The 20,188-nt window shown below is 40.5% G+C and overlaps 1 protein-coding gene across 1 annotated transcript; it reads left to right on the top strand.

The window, feature by feature from the left end:
* The first annotated feature begins 15,620 nt into the window (after positions 1-15,620).
* LOC147894100 (cullin-3A-like) lies at positions 15,621-19,157 on the top strand. Its single transcript, XM_087384498.1, has 2 exons — positions 15,621-16,024; positions 16,362-19,157. The coding sequence occupies exons 1-2, from the start codon at positions 15,864-15,866 to the stop codon at positions 18,403-18,405; spliced, it is 2,205 nt and encodes a 734-aa protein (XP_087240624.1). The 5' UTR covers positions 15,621-15,863; the 3' UTR covers positions 18,406-19,157.
* The last annotated feature ends 1,031 nt before the right edge of the window (positions 19,158-20,188 follow it).

The following is a 20,188-nucleotide window of genomic DNA, read 5'->3' as shown; positions in this document are numbered from 1 at the left end:
TGTCTCTACAGGATCTTCTTGTACCACCACCTTGTTCCCTCCTAACTCATCTCGATCAGCACCAAGACAAAGACCAAAGGCGACTCCTTCCACCTCACCCTCTGAGCTGGACTCCTTAGAGCTACACCCTGTCTCTTCTTCTTCTTCGGTTAGAACTCTCTAATGTTGAAGACTCCTCCTTGACAACTTCCTTTTTGTGACTTCTGATGTTGTAGCACACCTTCTTATGATTTCCCTACAAAATCAATTCTCCAATATCCCACTTTTGAACAGCCTTCACCTTGCATAGCCAAGGCCTTCCCAAAATCAATGGATAGGCACGTGCATCGAGCTTGGTAGGGATCACCTGAAAAGTAGTCGGCACAAAAATTCCACATATCTCCACTTCTAGATTCCTCACAACTCCCAAGGTTTTACCCTAGTGTTGTCAGAGCCAATTTGATGCGATAAGAAGAGGTAGTACTAGAGTATTTTAAATCAGCATCTATCATGGTCTTCTCACTCATGACATTAATTGATGCACCTCCATCAATGTAAACATCTGAAATCACTCAACCATCAATGATCACATCAACCACAGGTACATCACAAACCTCTATATCTACATTTTGAACAATAGAAATGGTGCTTTTCTTCTTTTTCTTCTTTGACACTTGTGTGCTTGCTAGCTTTCCCCATTCGTTCCGTAGTTTTGGAGACAAAGCAAGTAATTGACCAAAGGTGATATGAGCTTCCTTTTCATTAAGGTCGGACAACAAGCCATAACTTCCAATGCCTTGTCCTAAAGGAAAGTCTAACTAGTTAATTCTCCTTCTAAATGCCTTCTTTTTCTTACTACAGCATTCCTCTTCCTGATGTTCCTCATCTACTTCTTCCTTGCTTTCTTCTTCTTCTTTTGCTTTACCACACCCTCGTTTAGCCATCATTATCTCTCTTTCCTCATCCCTTGAAGAAGCTTCTAACAAGGATACTTGTTTTTCTTCTTTCTTTCTCAATCTAGGACACTCGGGGCAATAGTGACCTTTTTCATTACATTCATTAGCAAGTGACCCCACTCTTATCTCGAGGCCTATCTTCACTCTTTGGTGCTCTGGGTTGTCGTGCATTAACCAAATGCAATTTCAAATCAGTAAACTCTGCCATCAATAGGGAGATATTATGATCTAACTCAAAGGACTATGGTACCTGAGGAGTGCCCATTACCTCCACCTTAGAAGTTGAAGTCGTTGAAGACACAAAAGAGGATTCAATCTTTAAAGAAGCTTCTTTCTTGGTCGCAATGCGAAATGCCTCCACGTATGTTGTTGGATATTTACTTATTACTTTTGAGTGAAGACGAGGCTCCAAAGCCATAATAAATTTGCTCATCTTTAAGTGCTCCATCCCTACAAGACTTTGAGGGGTCGATGATGTAGATGCCATAGCTCGCAAAGCTACCCTTTCATACTTTGTCCATAAAGTTTCATATCGGATTGCCAATGCAAAGACCATCTCACCCTCTTCTTGATAGAACCGGTCCAACTGCAACATCAAAGCATTTGGCGACTCCACTGCCCCAAATCTCTGCTTCATTGCAACCACCACTTGGTCCCAGTCCTCCTTGGTAGAGTTTGGCAAGGCCTCATGCTAACTCAAGGCTACACCCTCAAGAAAATCAGGCAAAATCTCCGCCTGATCCTTGATGGACCATCCAGAAAGCCGGCATCCTCGAACAAAATCCCAAAGATAAGACTTCGGGTCCTCCCCTTGGGTCCCTTGAAACATTGGAATCTTCACCATGATGAAACACAAAAAGGAAACACCAAGATCCAAATAATATCCCAAACAAGATCCCACAGAGCCTTAGTATACCAAGACCAACTTATTATGCATAGCCACTTGTTGAAAACCCTACACAATGTGATCCTTAACAAAATCTTCAAAAATAAGTGACCAACCAGCACCCTGAAAACATTGTGTATACATGCATTCAAGAATCACCCTTGTCACAATTGGAAGTGCACATAACAGCTTCAAGATATTGTACTCTTCATCATTTGCATAGCAAAAGAAGTTGAAAGCATTGAGAATCACCACTCCATTTTTATAGTCAAAAACTACCCAAAGACTCAACTCTTCTTTACACCAAGCTACTGGTGCATGAAACAATCCCCAATCTATCATTGTGCCTGCTGATGGCGTCGTCGATTCACCAACATATTCAAGAGTGCAAACATAAAGGATATGATCATGATGACCGTGCGAATAGCTTGAGCATCACCTTCACAATCTTCTAGTTCTCTTAAATGGGCTGCAATCTCTTCTAACGGAGTTATTCCACGCATCTTCTTTATCACATTAGAAAACACATGCCTATACTAGACATAACATGCAATCAAGTATGCCCGAGACCCTTTAGTAAGGTGGGATGAATCCAATACCAAATGCACCCGACGTCTCCACCAAAAGATGTGACATGAAGCTACAAGTAATAAACTTCATGCACCTCTTCACTTCCTACTGCTTTCGAACTGAGTGATAGAGATATTCATCACTACGAAAGGGACATTAAAAAGAAGCTATAGGGAGAAGGAAAGGATCAACGGAGGCCATAATTTGAGCAAGCCAGTCTGCGCCAAAGAGAAGAGTGATATGTTGTTGAAAGAAGATCTTGCGGCTCAACATGACATGAACTTATATATATCGAGAAGTTTAAAGGGGCTGATTGGGTCGGATGGGTAGTTTCTAAGGAAACATTGCACCTTCTTCATAGACAGCTTTACACTTAGCTCATAACACTCTCCAAAATATCATAAGACATAGAGGCCTATAACTTTTAGCATAGACATGATATCAAATATTCAAACACATATTGAGATGTGCCTTGAAATGGGCTTCACTCTAATATAAGTTCATAAGAAATAGAGATGCGGTCGAAAAGATATGGGCAGTTTACTGGGCAGGGGTAAAAACTATCTGAAAAAGATACAATCACACAGAGAGTCATAGATTTTTAATTTGGCACCTAATATAATAACTGAAGAATAGGATGATGCCCTTAAAGAGAGCTTCATAGTAATATAAGTTTTGTTCAAATCGAACCATCGAGCAAAAAGTTATGAGCAAAATAATGATAGGGGATCAAACTGTCATGAAAAACACCTACTCCTTCTATTGGTGCCGACTTTTGGGAGAATACTACCTCCATGATTAGACTTCATCAACGATCCAAGTCCCATAGAGGTCACCTAGGAGGGAAGGAAGAGCTCCCTTTGTGACTTGGGAAATAGATAAACCATGTATGCGCAATGAGCGGCTGAATAGACAACACTTTTGAGCACTTTGGAAGAGAAAACAATGGAAAAAGGGAAGAGACACTCAAGAGAGAGAACCTAAAGTGACCTTGATTACCAAGTAGAGTGAGACTCCACTCCAATGAAACTCAAAATACTATAAACACAAGGGAGAAGAAGATGTTTCATACGTACAAGAGGGAGCGGAAGCTCCAAGACTACTCATAGAGAGAGAATGAACTAGAGAGAGATGGACACAAGAGTCTACATAAGTTCTACAAGAGGGAGAGAAGGCTCATGGAAGAGGCTTGAGGAGACTAGAGCTACAACAACATGAGGCCTAATGGTGGAAGAGATGATGAACAAGGGAGAGAAGGGCTCCTTTTATAGAGATTTTGTCACCCTCCTTCACCCATTTACAACAATTGCTGCCTGTAGATTCCTTTCCCCATCAATCACATAAGCTCGTATGTCACTATCCATGTCCTTTTTGGCTACTCTTTCCATGTGTCCCATCAGAAGATGCTCAAGACTCTTAAAATATTGAGAAAGTCAAGAGTCTCCCCACATGGAGCCCATAGGGACCCTCTCTTTTCCATATGTCCACATCCTCCTTATTCCATATAGGAATTCTAGAAAGATTCCTCTTGACTCCACACTCCTCCACATGCCTTCCACATGCTTGGCATGTGATCTCTCTTATATTATTGGAACACATGGAGATGAGCCCACCTCTTTATATGACTCACTCTTCCTATTTTCTAAAAACCCCATAATATCCCATACACAAATAACTCTCACCCCATACCAAGGTATTTATCATTCATACACATGGTATTTACAATGATCCATTCCACTCATCCTCTCAATCCCATACAATATCTTAGAAAATAGAAATAAGTGAGAGCTGCTAAGCTATCACTTGATACTCAAACTCTTATCAAACATAGAAGAAAACAATACCAATGCCAAATTAAAAAATATCAAATTTTGACGTCACACTACTGTGTCCATGAAGATCATAGTAAACTTACTTAGCTAGTGTAACTGGCATTGAATAGCTTTCGACTCATGAAGGTGATGCTCCTTAGTAATACACAAGCTTGCCACTAGAAATTCCATTGGCATGACAGCTTCCAATCCGAAAGGGAGTGAGATTGGTAGTGACCTTATTAGCTATTTCCTATGCCCATAATACATAATGTAATTTGGTGTCCCAACCAATACAATTAGAATTCACAGTTTTTGTAAGGACCAATTTAAGAGTCTAGACTCAGCTTGTCTGTTATACCACGGATAATAAGTAGTAGCCACTCAATGTAATATCATGAATTCTTTGGTACAAAATTCAAAGACTTCATTCATAAAATGAGTACCTTAATCATTGGCAAATTTGATTGGGCACCCATACGTACAAATAATATTCTCCAATAAAAGTTTGGAGGTCATGCAAGCCAAGTTATCCCTGATGGATTTAGCTTCAATCCATTTAGTAGCATTGTCACACTTGGTTGCAAAGGCAAATAATCGCGTGAAAACATTCTCCCTATGTGCTAACAAGTATTTCATTGAATATCCTAGACATGTGCATCCCAAAATAGAGTACTCCACCAATATCCTACTTGTAAGACTTTCCTAGCAGTGAGGTCACATGCAAAATGACCTTTAGCAAGGCCTTTATGAGCTCTAGCAAGTACCACAACTTGCTCATGTGGCAACACCCATCTACATAGAACACCATTAGCAGATGCCCACCAATCAAGCTACATTTCCAAGCCTTAAGAGATGCTTATCTTTAGACATATGCTAAAGAAATATTTCTTGAGAGAGAGAGTATAACATATCATCATATTCTATCTTAGTGAAATGGACAGCAAAGAGATTGGCATCTAGTAGCTTATTGTTCACACCTATCTCCTCTACTTGACATGGCATCCATGATAGGCAATCAACTTCCTGTGACTTCCTAGGTTTATGAACAATGGAAAATTTAAACTCTTGAAGCAACAACATCCATCTCACCAATCATCCTTGAATGATAGCTTTGTCGATGAGATACACTCAAATGATAGTTTTGATGATACAATAAAGCTTGATGATCCACATAAAATATGAATTGATTGCCTGATAAATAATTTCTAAATTTGTGGACACTATATACAATACTAGGGGCTTCTCGTTTAGTGGTACTATAGTTACACTCGGGCTCTATCATTAGCTTGCTCGCACAATAAATAGGGTAATCTATTTTCCATCAAGTTGGATTAGAGTAATTCCAATCGTATACCCTGAAGCATCTACATGAACATGGAGAATGGCATCCCATTTTGGTTCTCTCTGAAATGGCACTTCAAAAGCATGTTTTCTTAATGTGTGAGATGCATGAGACAACTCAGATCTCCACCACTAAAACTTCGCATCCTTCCTTGTAAGTTCATACAATGGAGATGGCTATTTTAGCAAAATCTTGAATAAATCTTCTATTAAAATTGATAAAGCCAACAAAAGACCTCAATTGAGTTAGAGTTGGCTTAGGCACTCGTTCAATAGCCTAGATTTATCATGGTTTGGTTCTTATGCCATCCTTGGAAATTGCATAGCCAAGAAGAACACCAACTCGAACATAGCACACACTCTTTCTAGGATTCAATGAGATACCAACCTTTTTGCATCTGTCAAATACTTTCTCCAAATAATTCAAATGAACAAAGACAACTGAATAAACCCAAAAGTCATCTAGATAAATGGCAATAAACTTTGTTAAAATAGTATTTGAAAGTCTCAACCATAAATCTTTAAAAGTAGATAGTGCATTTCTGAGTCCAAAATGCATTTCTTTTGTGGCATATATACCCCACTCAGTAATAATGAAAGCAATCTTAGTATGATCCTCATGTGCAATAGAGATTTAATCATAGCCAATATAGCCATCCATAAATTAGTACATCTCATGTCCTACAACTTGGTCAAGTATATCATTTATGAATGGAATAGGAAAGGCATCTGGTATACTCCGACCATTTAGCTTCCTTAATGCACACATACTCTAAGTTTCCCATTTTTCCTAGGTACTACCACAATAGGGAATAACCACCTACTTTTTTCAATTGAATAGATGATCTAGCCTGTATGAGCTTATCCTTATCTTGTTCGACATAGTTGGGATTCATCCAATACCTCTATTGTTTAACATTTAACACCAATGAAATTCTATGCTGACATATTTCTGGAGGAACCCTTTCAAATCTATGTAGCTCTAGGAAAAAACATCCTTGTACTACATAAATAAGTATGTGGCATCTTGAAGATGATTACCAACTACCTGGATAGTGATGACTATTGTTTTGGGCTCTTTCTTTTATCCCAAATTTCATTCTTGAGTTTGCTCTAGAACCAACTATTCAGAACCAAGCCGAGTAATTATGAGTTGTGGCTCAGCTATATCCCTTTTACCAATGACATCCTTCGTTAAATTTTTGGGATAGAGTTATTTTTGTGCCACTATTTTGTCCTCATTACTCTTTTGTTTTAGCTCAGTTGTGACCTGACTCCCCTATGGGCAAGATTTGAAGCTCCATAAATATCAACATCTTCTAGAAATGGATCGTGAACTTCTAGATCTTTAGGTATGCAACCCTTAGATACTTTACTAATTAGTTGAAATTTGCACCTCCTTTTTCCTTCATTTTGATTGTCATCAACTCAGTTCCCCATTCATGTAACACTTTTGCTCTTTTCCACTAAGTTTAACCTAGTAATGATGCATAGGTATTGTCTTCCATAGAAATGACAAACAAACTTATTGGTTAGTGGTTTCCACCAATAGTAAGAACAACATCAAAAAGCATACCTATGGGTTGCTAATCTACCATCTGAACTTGGAATGGGGAAGGCTTCATGTTCTTGAGTTGCAATTTCTTGATGACAACTGTTGATATGATGTTTACTTTAGAGCCACCATCCACAATGATACTTGTTACATTTTGTTTTTTTTATTTTCACAGTGATCATTGGTACTTCCTCATCAGCTATGGAGGTATCAATGACTATAATAATAAACCAATGATTCTGCTTCTTTCATAGGTTTTTCATCATTCTAGAGTTGTTGCGAAAGAAACTCTATGCAAGATGGTGCAATTTTTAGTAATTATGCTATTGTCAAGATGACCTTCATCTACCAGAAAATATCCCATGCTTTTTCCATTTCAAAACTCGGGTCTCCTTCATAATCTTGTTGTCTCAGCTTTACTTATTGAATCTTCAATCAAGTTATCTAATGGTGGTACCACACATAAGTTAGGAGGTAGGTCCACAACTATGGCTTTACCTTTATCTAATGGTGGACTATTCTCTTGGGTCACTAGTTGGTGTGATCGAGTCACTGCATTGACATTCACCACACTCAAAAGTTCTAGCAATATGACCTAACATCTAGGGTCGACTTCTATTATTTTCCTATTACTTTGGAGTAGCTTTAAATGTTCTTGCCAAAGGGAACACTCAACCTTGGTATGATTACCATTACATAAATAACATCGAATTTGTGAAGGATCTTGTTTTTTTCCCTTACCAGAACGTTTGCATTTACCTGCTCAGGCTTTAGTGGTTGCACCTTATTAGTCTTTGACTCATGTTCAATTTGATTAACCTTAGGCAGCTTCTTCTTGGCATACAAGCAATTGGACAGGCCATATTTTGAATAAGTTTTGCAGTATTTTTTTCTTTAATCATCTTTGGTATGTCCCTTGGACATTTGTTGCCAATCCTTGAAGTAACCAATTGGAAATTGGTTGAGCCAACGTTGCACTATCTTGGTGAGTGTACGCAGGAAATAATTCATGCATTCTTCTTTTGTGACCAACATTAATGTGGAAAACTCATAGAAAAATCTATAAGTGATTGTAGGGATCTCCATCCTCAAACCCCTTAAAGTCCTAGAACTTGACCTTAATTGGTGTGGCTGGCTTTATCTTGACCGTTTCCAACTTGGGCCCCTTGGGCAACTCATCAACACCTTGGTCATCCTTGTGATGACATTCTTCTCTATGTGAATATGCTCATGGCATTGTCTCTCAATAGGTTGTGGCTTTGACACTCACCTTCTAACTACCAAAACCTTTGGCAATACGAGACTTGATTGTTGGCGATGTGTATGGCCACACCACGGTGCTGACATACGACTCATTGTATGTTTCTTGGATGGTAGGGAAGGACTAGGTGTTTCTATCTTGATGGTGGCTTTTGTCGTGAACTCTTGCTCTTGTGATAGCCCCTTGCTTCTTGGCCAGAATCTCGGAGATGGCTATGTTGAGTCTCTTGCTCTTTGGCTTTTGACACATGTACAAACCTCTTTTGTTGCTCCCAACTTGAAGTATTCCAAGCTTCTGAGTTGGATTTATGCTATAAGCTTAGAGAACCATGCTCATGGCAACTCGATCTCCTATAATGGATACTTTCTATGGGTGATTGCTCAAAATCCTCCTTCTAGAACTTGAAATTCAATTCTCTGTTGATGGATTCATGCTACCTTGGACACAAGTTCAAAAATAGCTTACTTCTAGTGCTAGAATGGTATTTCAAAAACAACTTCCCTATACATGTAGCCAAATTTTCATCTACCTCGAGATCATCTTTGCAGATGGCATACCGAAGACTTCTCACAATTCCATTGCTCATCCCTTGCCGGCTCACAATTCATGGCAGCTTCCTAGTCTTTCATATTCTGCCAACCTCTTTGGCCTCTACATAGATAGTCTTCTCTTCTCACTGCATATCTTTCTATCCTCACTAAGCATGTATCAGGCATTCTCTTCTGTATTACCTAAATGATACAAAGGACTACCTAAGAACAATTCTTAGTCTAGACACAAATTGTCAGATAGGTTTGCAAGATGTTGAAGTTCCTGGACTCTCTTGAGAGTAATATTTTGTAATAGCTCCACTCGGGTCAGCATAAGCTACTATTGTGAAAATTTATGCACTAAATTCTCAATCCACTCAATTTTCCACTCGACACTTTCAACACATCTATCCCAAGAAGGATCACCAAATGTTGATGGTCTTTTTCCCTTATCACTCGAGTTGACTAACCACTCCCATGCCAAAGCTTGGGTTGATGTGTCCACATCTTGCAAAAGGTGCCCTTTTGTGTAGAAAATGCTCGCTCTTGTAGTTCTTGGGTTGCTATGCAAGGCTCCTACTAGAAGCGAGGTGTTTGGGGATAAATCCCAACATAGAATTAACAGAATGGAGTGACGTGTTGTGTGGTTGAATTGTATGAAGACAGGTGCTTCCACACTTGAACAAAAAGAGAACATAGTAGTAGCTTTATGACAACCAATGTTTGTATTACTAGAAAATAGAACTATTTATGATAGCTTGTAGTAGCTACACACACATGATATATTTTCTCCACACTCACCTTCACTTGCCTTGATTGAGACTTGTAGCTCTATGAGCTAGTAGCCTTTCTCTATACTCAATCATCTACCCACAACTCACTACACAATCGAGTAGAGCTCAGTTTTCTCTACCTAGCATTTCTATTCTATATGGTTTAGCTCATCAGGATGGTCAAGCTTACCACCCTTCTAATTTTGCTCTATCCCTAACTAGCTAGACTGCACTCTGTGATTGGGCCTTGATTGCTTTCTACCTTGTGCTCCACTGTAATTTTTGGATTTTCACTATCCTAGTCATCGTTGTTAGCCAAAGCCTTGCTCTAAGTTCTTGCATAGTCTCTACCCAAGCTCCTTTGTGAAGAGATGGAACTAACCCGAGTTTCTTATTAACTAGAGGTTAACACCTACGCAAGCAACTAGAAAGATCACAAATGGACCATCCTCTTCTATAGCCTAGCCCTCGGCTATTGCTGATGTCCCTCTTATGCAAGTGCAAAATGGAGGCATTTTCTCCCTTCCTTTCCCTATTGCAAAATGTGATGTTAGCCCTTCCAATTCCCAATAATGTGCCAATAGCAAGTTGTGTTGTTGGCCTTTTTGGTCAGATTTAAGTTGCACAGGTGAGAACCCCCAACCCCTGGGCTTAAAAGGAGTAAAAGAAATCTGGTAATGCAAAAAATTTCCTCACACTTAATGTGTGTGGTGTCCTCATTGACCCCTCTATAGGGAAGGAGCTTTCTCATTGTTTGAGAGCTAGCTCTCTCTCCCTAGCTTTTCTAGCACTTCAAGAAGGCAAGGTCACAATCTTAACTCTAGAAGCTAGATTCAAAGTTGTAGATAGAAGAGTTTAGTATTGTACCAATCATGAAAAGGGTACGAGTGGTATTGCAATTGATATAATTTCACACTTTAAAGAAGGTATAATCAGAGAGTGGAAAGAAGTTGAATAAAGTTTGATTGCTTTGTAGAGTGCTATGAATAGGGTTTATTTCACAAGTGTCAGTTTATGCCCCCACCAGCACCCAACCAAGATACATACTCGGAAATCCTTAGCAATTTTGAGTAGTAATGCCTTTGTATTAGGATACTTTAACACGGAGGAGGATAAAGCTGACACATGGATGTGTAAAGGAACTATGATTAGAGGAGGAGAATTATATTATTGGGAAAGATTAAAAGATATGGACCTCTAAAAATCCTGGCTCTTTCACATGGTGTCTTTGCTTTGATACACTCTTCCCGGCACTGTGTTACATTGCAAACCGCTCTTCATGGTTTGTGATTTTGGATTGGGAAAGGGAGATTCTTCTTCATTCAAGGAAGACCCCAGTTTGTTTCATTTTAAGATTTTTCAAAAATAGATAATTGAGGTGTGGAATGCAACTTTGCAGCTCTTAGGCCTACATCTATTGTCTGAGAAGTAGTTGTGCAAAGAACTCAAGAACTACTAAAAATGATAGGAGCAATAAGGGCTAAAATCAACGCAATAAGAATGGATCATATAGGCTTGAATGCATCATATAGCTGCATGCATCATAGAGAATTTGGAAAAATTGGCAAATGAACGGTGACTTCAAGGCATAGGAGGATTTTGGCAAAGAGAGAGTTTAGGAGATAGGAGCAAATCAAGCTATTTAAAACTAAATTCTATGACAAGGATACTGGGCAAGAAAGATTGATAGACATACCAAAGAAACTTTCAATCTCATTAGGAGAAAGAGAGTCAGTGAGGAACCTATTCTCAAACTGTGAGCGATACTTTTTGAGTGAAGAAAGAATCGAGCAAAACCTACTAAAATAGCCATGCATATGCATCATCACCATCATTGAATTTGAGGCCTCTTAGTTGCCTCATAAATTCTTGAATGTTTAGGGTATGTTCTTGAAGATGCGTCCCCGAATAATTTCTCGCACATGTTGTAGTCTTAGAAGTTTTAAAAATTACATTAACATGATGAAAACCGCTAAAACAAGAGCACCCACACCGGGAACAACAATGAGTAACCAGCGGGGAAAATGGATGGACTACATTCACAAGCAATAGATATGTCGACTCGTGCATCATCACCATGATTGAGTTTTGAATACTCTTAGTTATGTCATAAATTATTGAATGTTTAGTGTGCGTGCTTGAAGATGTGCATTGTCCTCTTTCTTTGGGGCTTTTCTCCTCATTTTGAGTGTAAAAAAATGCAAAATTTATTGGCTTGAATAGAGGGCTAATAGGTCCAAAATTTGGATATTTTGACATCACCAATGCGTCTAGAGTGCCCCAAGACAATGTCTCATTTCTCCATCATCTGAAGTCCGGTTTTGGTGATTCAAGAGTCGGTTTGGGGGTTTTGGGGCACTTCCAACACATTGGTGATGTTGAAGTCTCCTAATTGTGCATAAATTTTTTTGGGGGGGTTTCGGGCCACTGTGAATGCATTGGCGTGGCCTAATTTATGCAAAAAAAATTGCCCAAAACTACATCATCATTAACATCACCCTCTTAATGAGAGGCTATGAAAACAGCTCCTCCCTGTCTATCTTTGATGATTCCATCTTAAATTTAGCTAGTCTCCTTCCTCTTCATCTTTGCTATCCTCAAAGTGGATGATCCTGTTTTTTGCCCCCATTGCCTTATGCAATATTTTATCGTATATTCTTGTTTGATTACTGATTTCAATATTCCTCAACTTTGTGCCATTTGTGAGGCCACTCAACAATCACGATGGAAGCATTGTTTTGTCTCGTGTGGTGATTAGTTTATTGGTGAGCTCCCTCACCCAAGTTGTAAAGTTGTACACCATCCTCTTGATTTCTACTTGATTTGGTTGACCCTCAACATTACTTCTTCTTTATTGAACTTATGGTGAAGCCTCTTCAAAAAGGCTTGACTCAACCCATTCCAATGTTGAAACGATGGTTTGGATACTATTCAAACCATTTGATTCAGATTAAGAATCTAACTCCAATTCAATAATGAGCCTAGGATAGCCGCAATGATGTTGCAATAAATTTTTTTAAAATGACTCCTTCATTATTTTCATTTCACAAGTATTGTTTTTATTAGAAGACCTTTTTTTTTGGGGCTTATTGTTGGGAGATCTTGATGTGAAATTAGATGAAAGATTGCAAGGAGGTGATGACTCTCATGTATGTTAGGGATCGATTGACTAAGGAGGATACAACTTAGCTGATGGATACAACGAAGTACTGATCGTGGGTTGGGAGTCTTCTCTATGTGACCAACATCTAATGTGGTATTGCTTTCTAAGTCAAATTGCTATGCTAGTGGTTTTCATAGCCAAGGGAGATAATTGGTACTCATGAAGTATGTTCCCTCAAGTATAATCTCCAATGGAATACACATCTAGTGATCACTTATTTAGAGAAACTTTGCTATGCTTCTAGCATGTTCTTTTTTCATTGCTTTGTTCACCTTAGCCCATTTTGTAAAATAATTCATGTCTTTTGCTAAAGTTATTGACCTTGAATGACGTTTGTGATTGCGGATGTATGACATAATCAATCCCCCATTTTGTGATAATGGATATATGCTCAATGTATGGCCCTACATAATTAATCCCCATTTTCAAAAAGGATTTGAAGCGACAAATATAGTGAAGGATTTGAAATTTGGAACACGATTTATGTTGGAAAAGTCACCTCCCCATCTATAAGCCATCATATGAGGAGATTGTTAGGGAGATAGGCTTGGGTATGTTGGGGTTGCCAAATGGGCAGCACATTGGGTGCCGTGTGGGCAATATACAAACAATGAAAAGAGAAGGCATGGGGTTGCCACATGGGTAGCACATTTGGATGTGTACTTGGCAATTTGGGGTAATTTGGAGTCTTGCTGTGGCGGACTGGAACTAGATGGAACTAGGTTGGGCAACGCAGGTTGGAGAAGATATTCGTAGGGCTATCAGCAGGAAAGTAACAGTCTCTTGCCTTTGTACCGGACAATCTGTACGGAGGGCCATAGGTGAGTGTATGGAGTAGTGGTGATGGTTTTGGAGTAGGGTCAAGTCTAGGAAAGAGGTGAGTGTACGGAATAGTACCAGTGGTTTTGGAGCCGGTCAAGTCCAGGAAAGAGGTGGGCCACTAGTACCTGCATGGCAACTAATTTGGAAAAATATATGTGCCAAAAAAGGGCATGGAAATAACGCAGATAGGCAGGTATAAGTCTTGCCAATGGCCATGTGCCACATGGCAGCTAGCTAGATCCAACCAATCTTGGTCGCCCCGCACGAACTAAGGAGTCTATCGGAGCAGGTCAATTGATTTGGAGGGCCAATGGCCCTATCAAAGGTGAGCCATTTGGGCTCACTACTTATCCATTGGAGTAGTACCAAAGGAGTAGGCTGGGGTAATGGATTAGCAAGGTTTGGGCCATCATTCAAGAGGATGAGGAGGGGCTGATTGCTGTAGAAATAGCTCAAAAGGAGACTTCACTCTCCATTGTCACAAGGAGCATGAATCAAAGGGGCAAGCACTACCTCGTGTTTTGGCTGTCTCGGAAGGCTAGCATAAAGGTGTATTTGCAGGCACGATTACGACTCGAGCTCTACAGGAGCATGCAAGCCGAGTGTTCTAGAAGTGTGAACATCATATTTTGTTTTTATAGAGGTCCATGTTTTGGTGGGACTCTAGACTTGTTTTGTATTGTTTCCATCTCTTGGACGTAAATATCTTTAACCTATAAACCATGGACAAAGGAAAAAAAAAGCAAGGACACGTGGCAGCTTGGAAGAGAAGAGCTTGCCACGTGTCACAAAGAAGGAGCTCTTGGATGGAGGTTGGGAGAGGGGAGGAGGTGGAAAGACAAGAGGCAACTTTGGGAGGAAGGAGGAGATAGAAGGTCAATGGAATGGAGGAGATGGAAGTTCACCTTTGAGAGATGAGGAGATGGAGGTCAATGTAATTAAAGAAGAAGATAAAGCCATGGGTCGTAGCCAAAATTTCAAAAGCCAATCCAAGTATGCAAGGTTAATTGATTAGCAATTTAAGAACCGATCAATGCATGTGCCAAAAGGATCTCTCTCTCTCTCTCTCTCTCTCTCTCTCTCTCTCTCTCTCTCTCAGAGCAATGCTCGGGTTCCAATCCAAGTATGCAAGGTTAATTGATTAGTAATTTGAGAACCGATCAACGCATGTGCTAAAAGGAGCTCTCTCTCTCTCTCTCTCTCTCTCTCTCTCTGTGTGTGTGTCTCTCTCGCAGTAATGCGCGGGTTGTATACTAGTATATACTACTGGCTCTACATCTCTCTCGTGAGCAATATCTATTTACTTGCTTGCATATGTATTGATGTCGAGCACACTAAGGAAATTCCACTGCATATACCCTTTGTTGTGGTTAGTTGTAATAGTTTATTGATTTCATTGCTCCTCTCAAATGCTAATGCCAAAGTTTGTCTAGATGGTACATGTCAATTACGTTATGCTCAAGAAATCCATTAGACAGGGATGCCCAATCACCCCTCTTTTATTTATTGTAGTAGACACCCTTGGATGAGAATGGCATGTAGACACCCTTGGATGCTTAATCTATCAGACAAAGATGCCCAATTACCCCTCTTTGGATGCTTAATCCACCATGACAATGGCATGTTTAAAGGAGCTATTAACTATTTGTAATAAAACAACCCTTTCCATCTAACAAAACCATATCAATCCTCATTGATATGCATGTATGCTCTAGATTTGAGGAGTGCATGCTCTAGATTGGAGGAGTGTGTGCTCTAGAGTAGGGAGTGTGCTCTCTTTATCTCGATTTTACTGGTCCTTGTGTCCCTTGAGATTCCGGGTCGAGAGGTGGAGAAGTAGGTAGAGAAGAATTTCAAGATGCAATAAAAAAGCCTCCACAAAAAATCACAAAAGAAAGAAGTGAAAGAAGAATCTCATAAAAGTGCCAAGTCTCACGGATGCACATAAATAAAAAAATAAAAATAAGCAATTAGGCTCTTCTGTTCCCCTTCTCCTTCCCCTTACCCCCAAAGTTGCTTATAGGCCACCGTCTATTAACGCTGTGTTTCAGCCTGCAGAGTGTGAGGCGTCTCCTCATCCTTCGTTTAGGGCTCCTCCCCTGCTCCATCGCCATCGCCAGCACCATCTCCATCTCCATCTCCATCTCCATCTCCAGTTAGCACTCCAATCTTTGCCCTCTTCCCCTCCTTTCCTCGATTTCCGCCCTTCCGCCATGAGTTTGCCCAAGAAAAAGAGCTTCAAGATCGAGCCTTTCAAGCATAAGGTCGAGATTGACCCCAAATACGCCGAGCGCACATGGAAAATCCTCGAGGACGCCATCCGCGAAATTTACAACCATAATGCCAGCGGCCTCAGTTTCGAGGAGCTTTACAGGTGTTTTTTGCTCCCCTTTCTCCCCCTCCCCCCTCAGCTCGGTATGTATCTCGCTTCCGATCATGCCCTGCCTTTTGGGAATGATGTACATCACGTTTGTGGCTTCGTTTAGGTCTTCGCCTCTTCCAGGAATATCTGTCAACGCGGTGGATCGAAATTCTTGCCGCTTTGAATGACTAAGGGTTGCGGGCACGTCTGTTGTCTAGTGGTCTTCTGATTGTTCCATGGGATTCCCAAGCGTTGCCACAAGGACACTGGAATCCCTCGATTCTTGCACAATAGGGGTCTATTTATATTGCATCAACAGCTAAAGCACTCGCAACTGCTGCTTTTTCAGGAACGCGTACAACATGGTTCTTCACAAGTACGGTGAGCGGCTGTATTCAGGGCTTGTCAATACCATGACGCAGCATTTGAAAGAAATGGCAAGGACTATCGAGTCTGCACAGGGTGGATTGTTTCTTGAGGAACTGAACAGGAACTGGCTGGAACACAACAAGGCTCTTCAGATGATCAGGGACATCTTGATGTACATGGACAGGACCTTCGTCACAAATTTCAATAAGACCCCTGTCCACGAGCTTGGCTTGAATTTGTGGAGAGACAACGTAGTCAGGTCACCTAAGATAAAGGATCGGTTGCTGTATACGCTTCTAGATTTAGTCCACAGAGAACGGACTGGTGAGGTTATTAACAGGGGTCTGATGCGTAACATAACCAAAATGTTGATGGATCTCGGTCCTTCTGTATACCAAGAAGATTTCGAGAAACCTTTCTTGGATGTTACCTCAGATTTTTACAGAGTGGAGTCACAAGAATACATTGAGTGCTGTGATTGTGGTGACTACTTGAAGAAAGCAGAGAGGAGGTTGAATGAAGAGATTGACAGGGTATCCCATTACCTTGATCCAAAATCTGAAGCCAAAATCACTACAGTTGTGGAGAAGGAAATGATTGCCAATCACATGAGGCGCCTTGTGGACATGGAAAACTCTGGGCTTGTATCTATGCTGATGGATGACAGGTATGACGATTTAGGGCGTATGTACAGCTTGTTTCGAAGGGTATCTAATGGCCTGGTGATCATCCGGGATGTCATGACTGCTCATTTGCGTGAGACAGGCAGGCAACTAGTGAGCGATCCAGAAAGGGTGAAGGATCCTGTAGAGTTTGTGCAGCGTTTGTTGGACGAGAAAGACAAATATGACAAGATTATCACATCAGCCTTCAATAATGACAAGACATTTCAAAATGCTCTGAATTCATCTTTTGAGTACTTTATCAATCTCAATGCCAGGTCTCCAGAATTCATCTCTTTGTTTGTGGATGACAAGCTTAGGAAGGGCCTGAAGGGGGTTAGTGAGGAGGATGTTGAAAGCATTTTGGATAAAGTGATGATGCTTTTCCGGTATCTGCAAGAGAAAGATGTGTTTGAGAAGTACTACAAACAGCACCTTGCGAAGCGCCTTTTGTCTGGTAAAAGCGTGTCGGATGATGCAGAAAGGAGCCTGATTGTGAAGCTGAAGACAGAGTGTGGTTATCAGTTTACATCGAAGTTGGAAGGCATGTTCACTGATATGAAAACCTCAAAAGATACCATGCAAGGTTTCAACTCAATGCTGTCAAATAATGAGACAGCTGACTGTCCTACATTATCAGTACAAGTTCTTACGACAGGCTCTTGGCCTACTCAGTCAGGAGCAACCTGTAATTTACCGACAGAGATCTTGACAATGTGTGATAAGTTCAAAACATATTACCTATCCACTCACACAGGCCGGCGACTTACTTGGCAAACTAATATGGGCACAGCAGATCTGAAAGCAAGTTTTGGCAAGGCGCAGAAGCATGAACTGAATGTCTCGACCTATCAAATGTGTATCTTGATGCTTTACAATTCTGAGGATCGCTTCACATATAGAGAAATCGAGCAGGCTACAGATATTCCTGCTTTAGACTTAAAGAGAAGCTTACAGTCTATGGCTTGTGTTAAAGGTAAGAATGTGCTTCGAAAGGAACCAATGAGCAAGGATATCAGTGAAGATGATGTGTTTGTGTTTAACGACAAGTTCACCAGCAAGTTCTACAAGGTGAAGATTGGTACAGTTGTTGCTCAGAAAGAGAGTGAACCTGAGAAGCAGGAGACACGGCAGAAGGTTGAGGAAGACAGGAAGCCCCAGATTGAAGCTGCAATTGTAAGGATTATGAAAGCTAGACGGGTACTTGACCACAATAACATTGTCAGTGAGGTGACAAAGCAGTTGCAAGTTCGGTTTTTGCCAAATCCTGCTGTGATCAAGAAACGCATAGAGTCCCTCATAGAGCGTGAATTTCTGGAAAGAGATAAGGCTGACAGGAAGCTGTATCGGTACCTTGCCTAAGGCCTTTCGATTCCAATGGTACTTATTGTGATTATGTGTTTTGGATCATGTCTAGGAGCTTCATTGCATGGCTTGTACTGTGATTTTATGAACTGCATGTTGTGGGAGGTCAAGTTGTGTTGCTTGCCCCACCCAAGCAGGGACTTGAATCATGCAGGGATGTGAGAAGGCCCATTTTAATCAAGCCCTCCAAGGAAAATAATGGAACTCATGTTTCTGAAAACAGATGCTGTTGTTTCAGTACATAATGTCATTCAAATGTAAGGCACCTCTCCAAAATTAATGGTTTGGAGGCTTGCATACGCATTTTCGAGGTGCATACTCGCTCAACATCTTAGGACTCTGCATGAAATCTTTATTTGACAGCAAGTTCTAAACACTGCTTTTCTGCATTCATACAGCGGCCTCACATACAAACACAGACAGAGTGAGACATTTTTAGATCTGGTCAGCATGTTTGCATGGCGTGTTTTCATGTGTTTCCAGTTGCATATATGTTTAGGAGGGTGGAGGGGAAGACTTTATAAGTTCTAAGCATCGTCAGGGGCCAAAGTGGTACAAATAGCATACATTGGATTGCTCATTGAGGTGAACGTGCAGTGCACAGACACTCGCACACAGACCTGCGCATTTGCATGTGCACTCACAGGGGGTTGTCTGGGCTATGTGGGAGGGAGTAAGTGAAAGCAAACGTACTAATCAAGATACATCGTGGAAAATGCTCGTGGTTCTTATATAGGCTGTAATCTTGAACAATTTCGTTTGAAGGGCTAAGCATTATTTTGACCATCTACCAAGCTTAGCTGGCAGATTCCGCGTTTTGGGCCTCCATAATGCTGTAATTCAATGCAATATGTTCTCGATGTAGATTTTTAAGAAGCATTGCCAGAGTTACACCAAGATCTTTCAGCAATGTTAACCTGCCCTGTAGAGTTTTGTAGAGGAAGAATTTGCAGCACCTGAGGAAACGTTGCTTTGATAAAGCACAAGAGCTGCAGATTCATGAAGAAACACAGAGAAAATAGAGTAGCATATGCTGCCACTCCTACTTAATAATTTTTCGTGCTCCAGCACAGTTTGATTCTCGTCTATCCAATGGCCTTGTTTTCTGAATTGTGGGAGGTGACTTTCATCTTGCATATGGCATTAGGTTTAACGTGCTAATCAACTAATGCCAACTTATTGAATGATATTAAGCTAAGATGAGCTCATTTGAAGGAAATGCTTCTTTGGTGCAGTTTTCTTATTTTAGAACTTTATAATGAGTTAGTTATGATTGTAAGAGTTTATAATTCTTTGAACTCTGCTTAGAAATAGTCATCGGAATTCTGTTTTCTTTATTGATTTCAAGTAACCCTGAGATCACAAGACACATGAGTGGAACAAAATTCACAGCATGAAATTACTAAAGTGTAAAGAGGGCAAGACAGATCTGAAAGAGAACATTGATGTGCAGCCAAACTAGAATCATATAATGGTGTTAAGTAACTGGCACAATATGTACCAAAACCTTCAGCAAACCATCGCCAAGGTAAGGTACCAAAAGATGGCTCTGTTTGCTGCACCCCCTGAGGTAAACTCTTTCTCTTCTGCGACACGCTTCTGTGTAGGATTCCGTAGCTGCTCAAGGTAGAGCAATCCTGCGAAAGTTCTGCTCTTTAGTGTTCTGCAGACCAAGTTCCCTCTAACTGTTTTTGAGTGAGCTCGTCCATCTCTGCAGCTTGGGCTGGCCTGGTCCTCAGTTCCAAGACCTCCCAACCTCAACTACAAATTTTAACCCTTC

The sequence above is a fragment of the Dipteris shenzhenensis genome, chromosome 14, assembly GCF_047967505.1.
Source record: "Dipteris shenzhenensis isolate YYH24624 ecotype China chromosome 14, Dip_SZ_1.0, whole genome shotgun sequence".
In the NCBI taxonomy this organism is placed as follows: domain Eukaryota; kingdom Viridiplantae; phylum Streptophyta; class Polypodiopsida; order Gleicheniales; family Dipteridaceae; genus Dipteris; species Dipteris shenzhenensis.
This window is presented reverse-complemented; position numbering and strand designations above follow the sequence as displayed.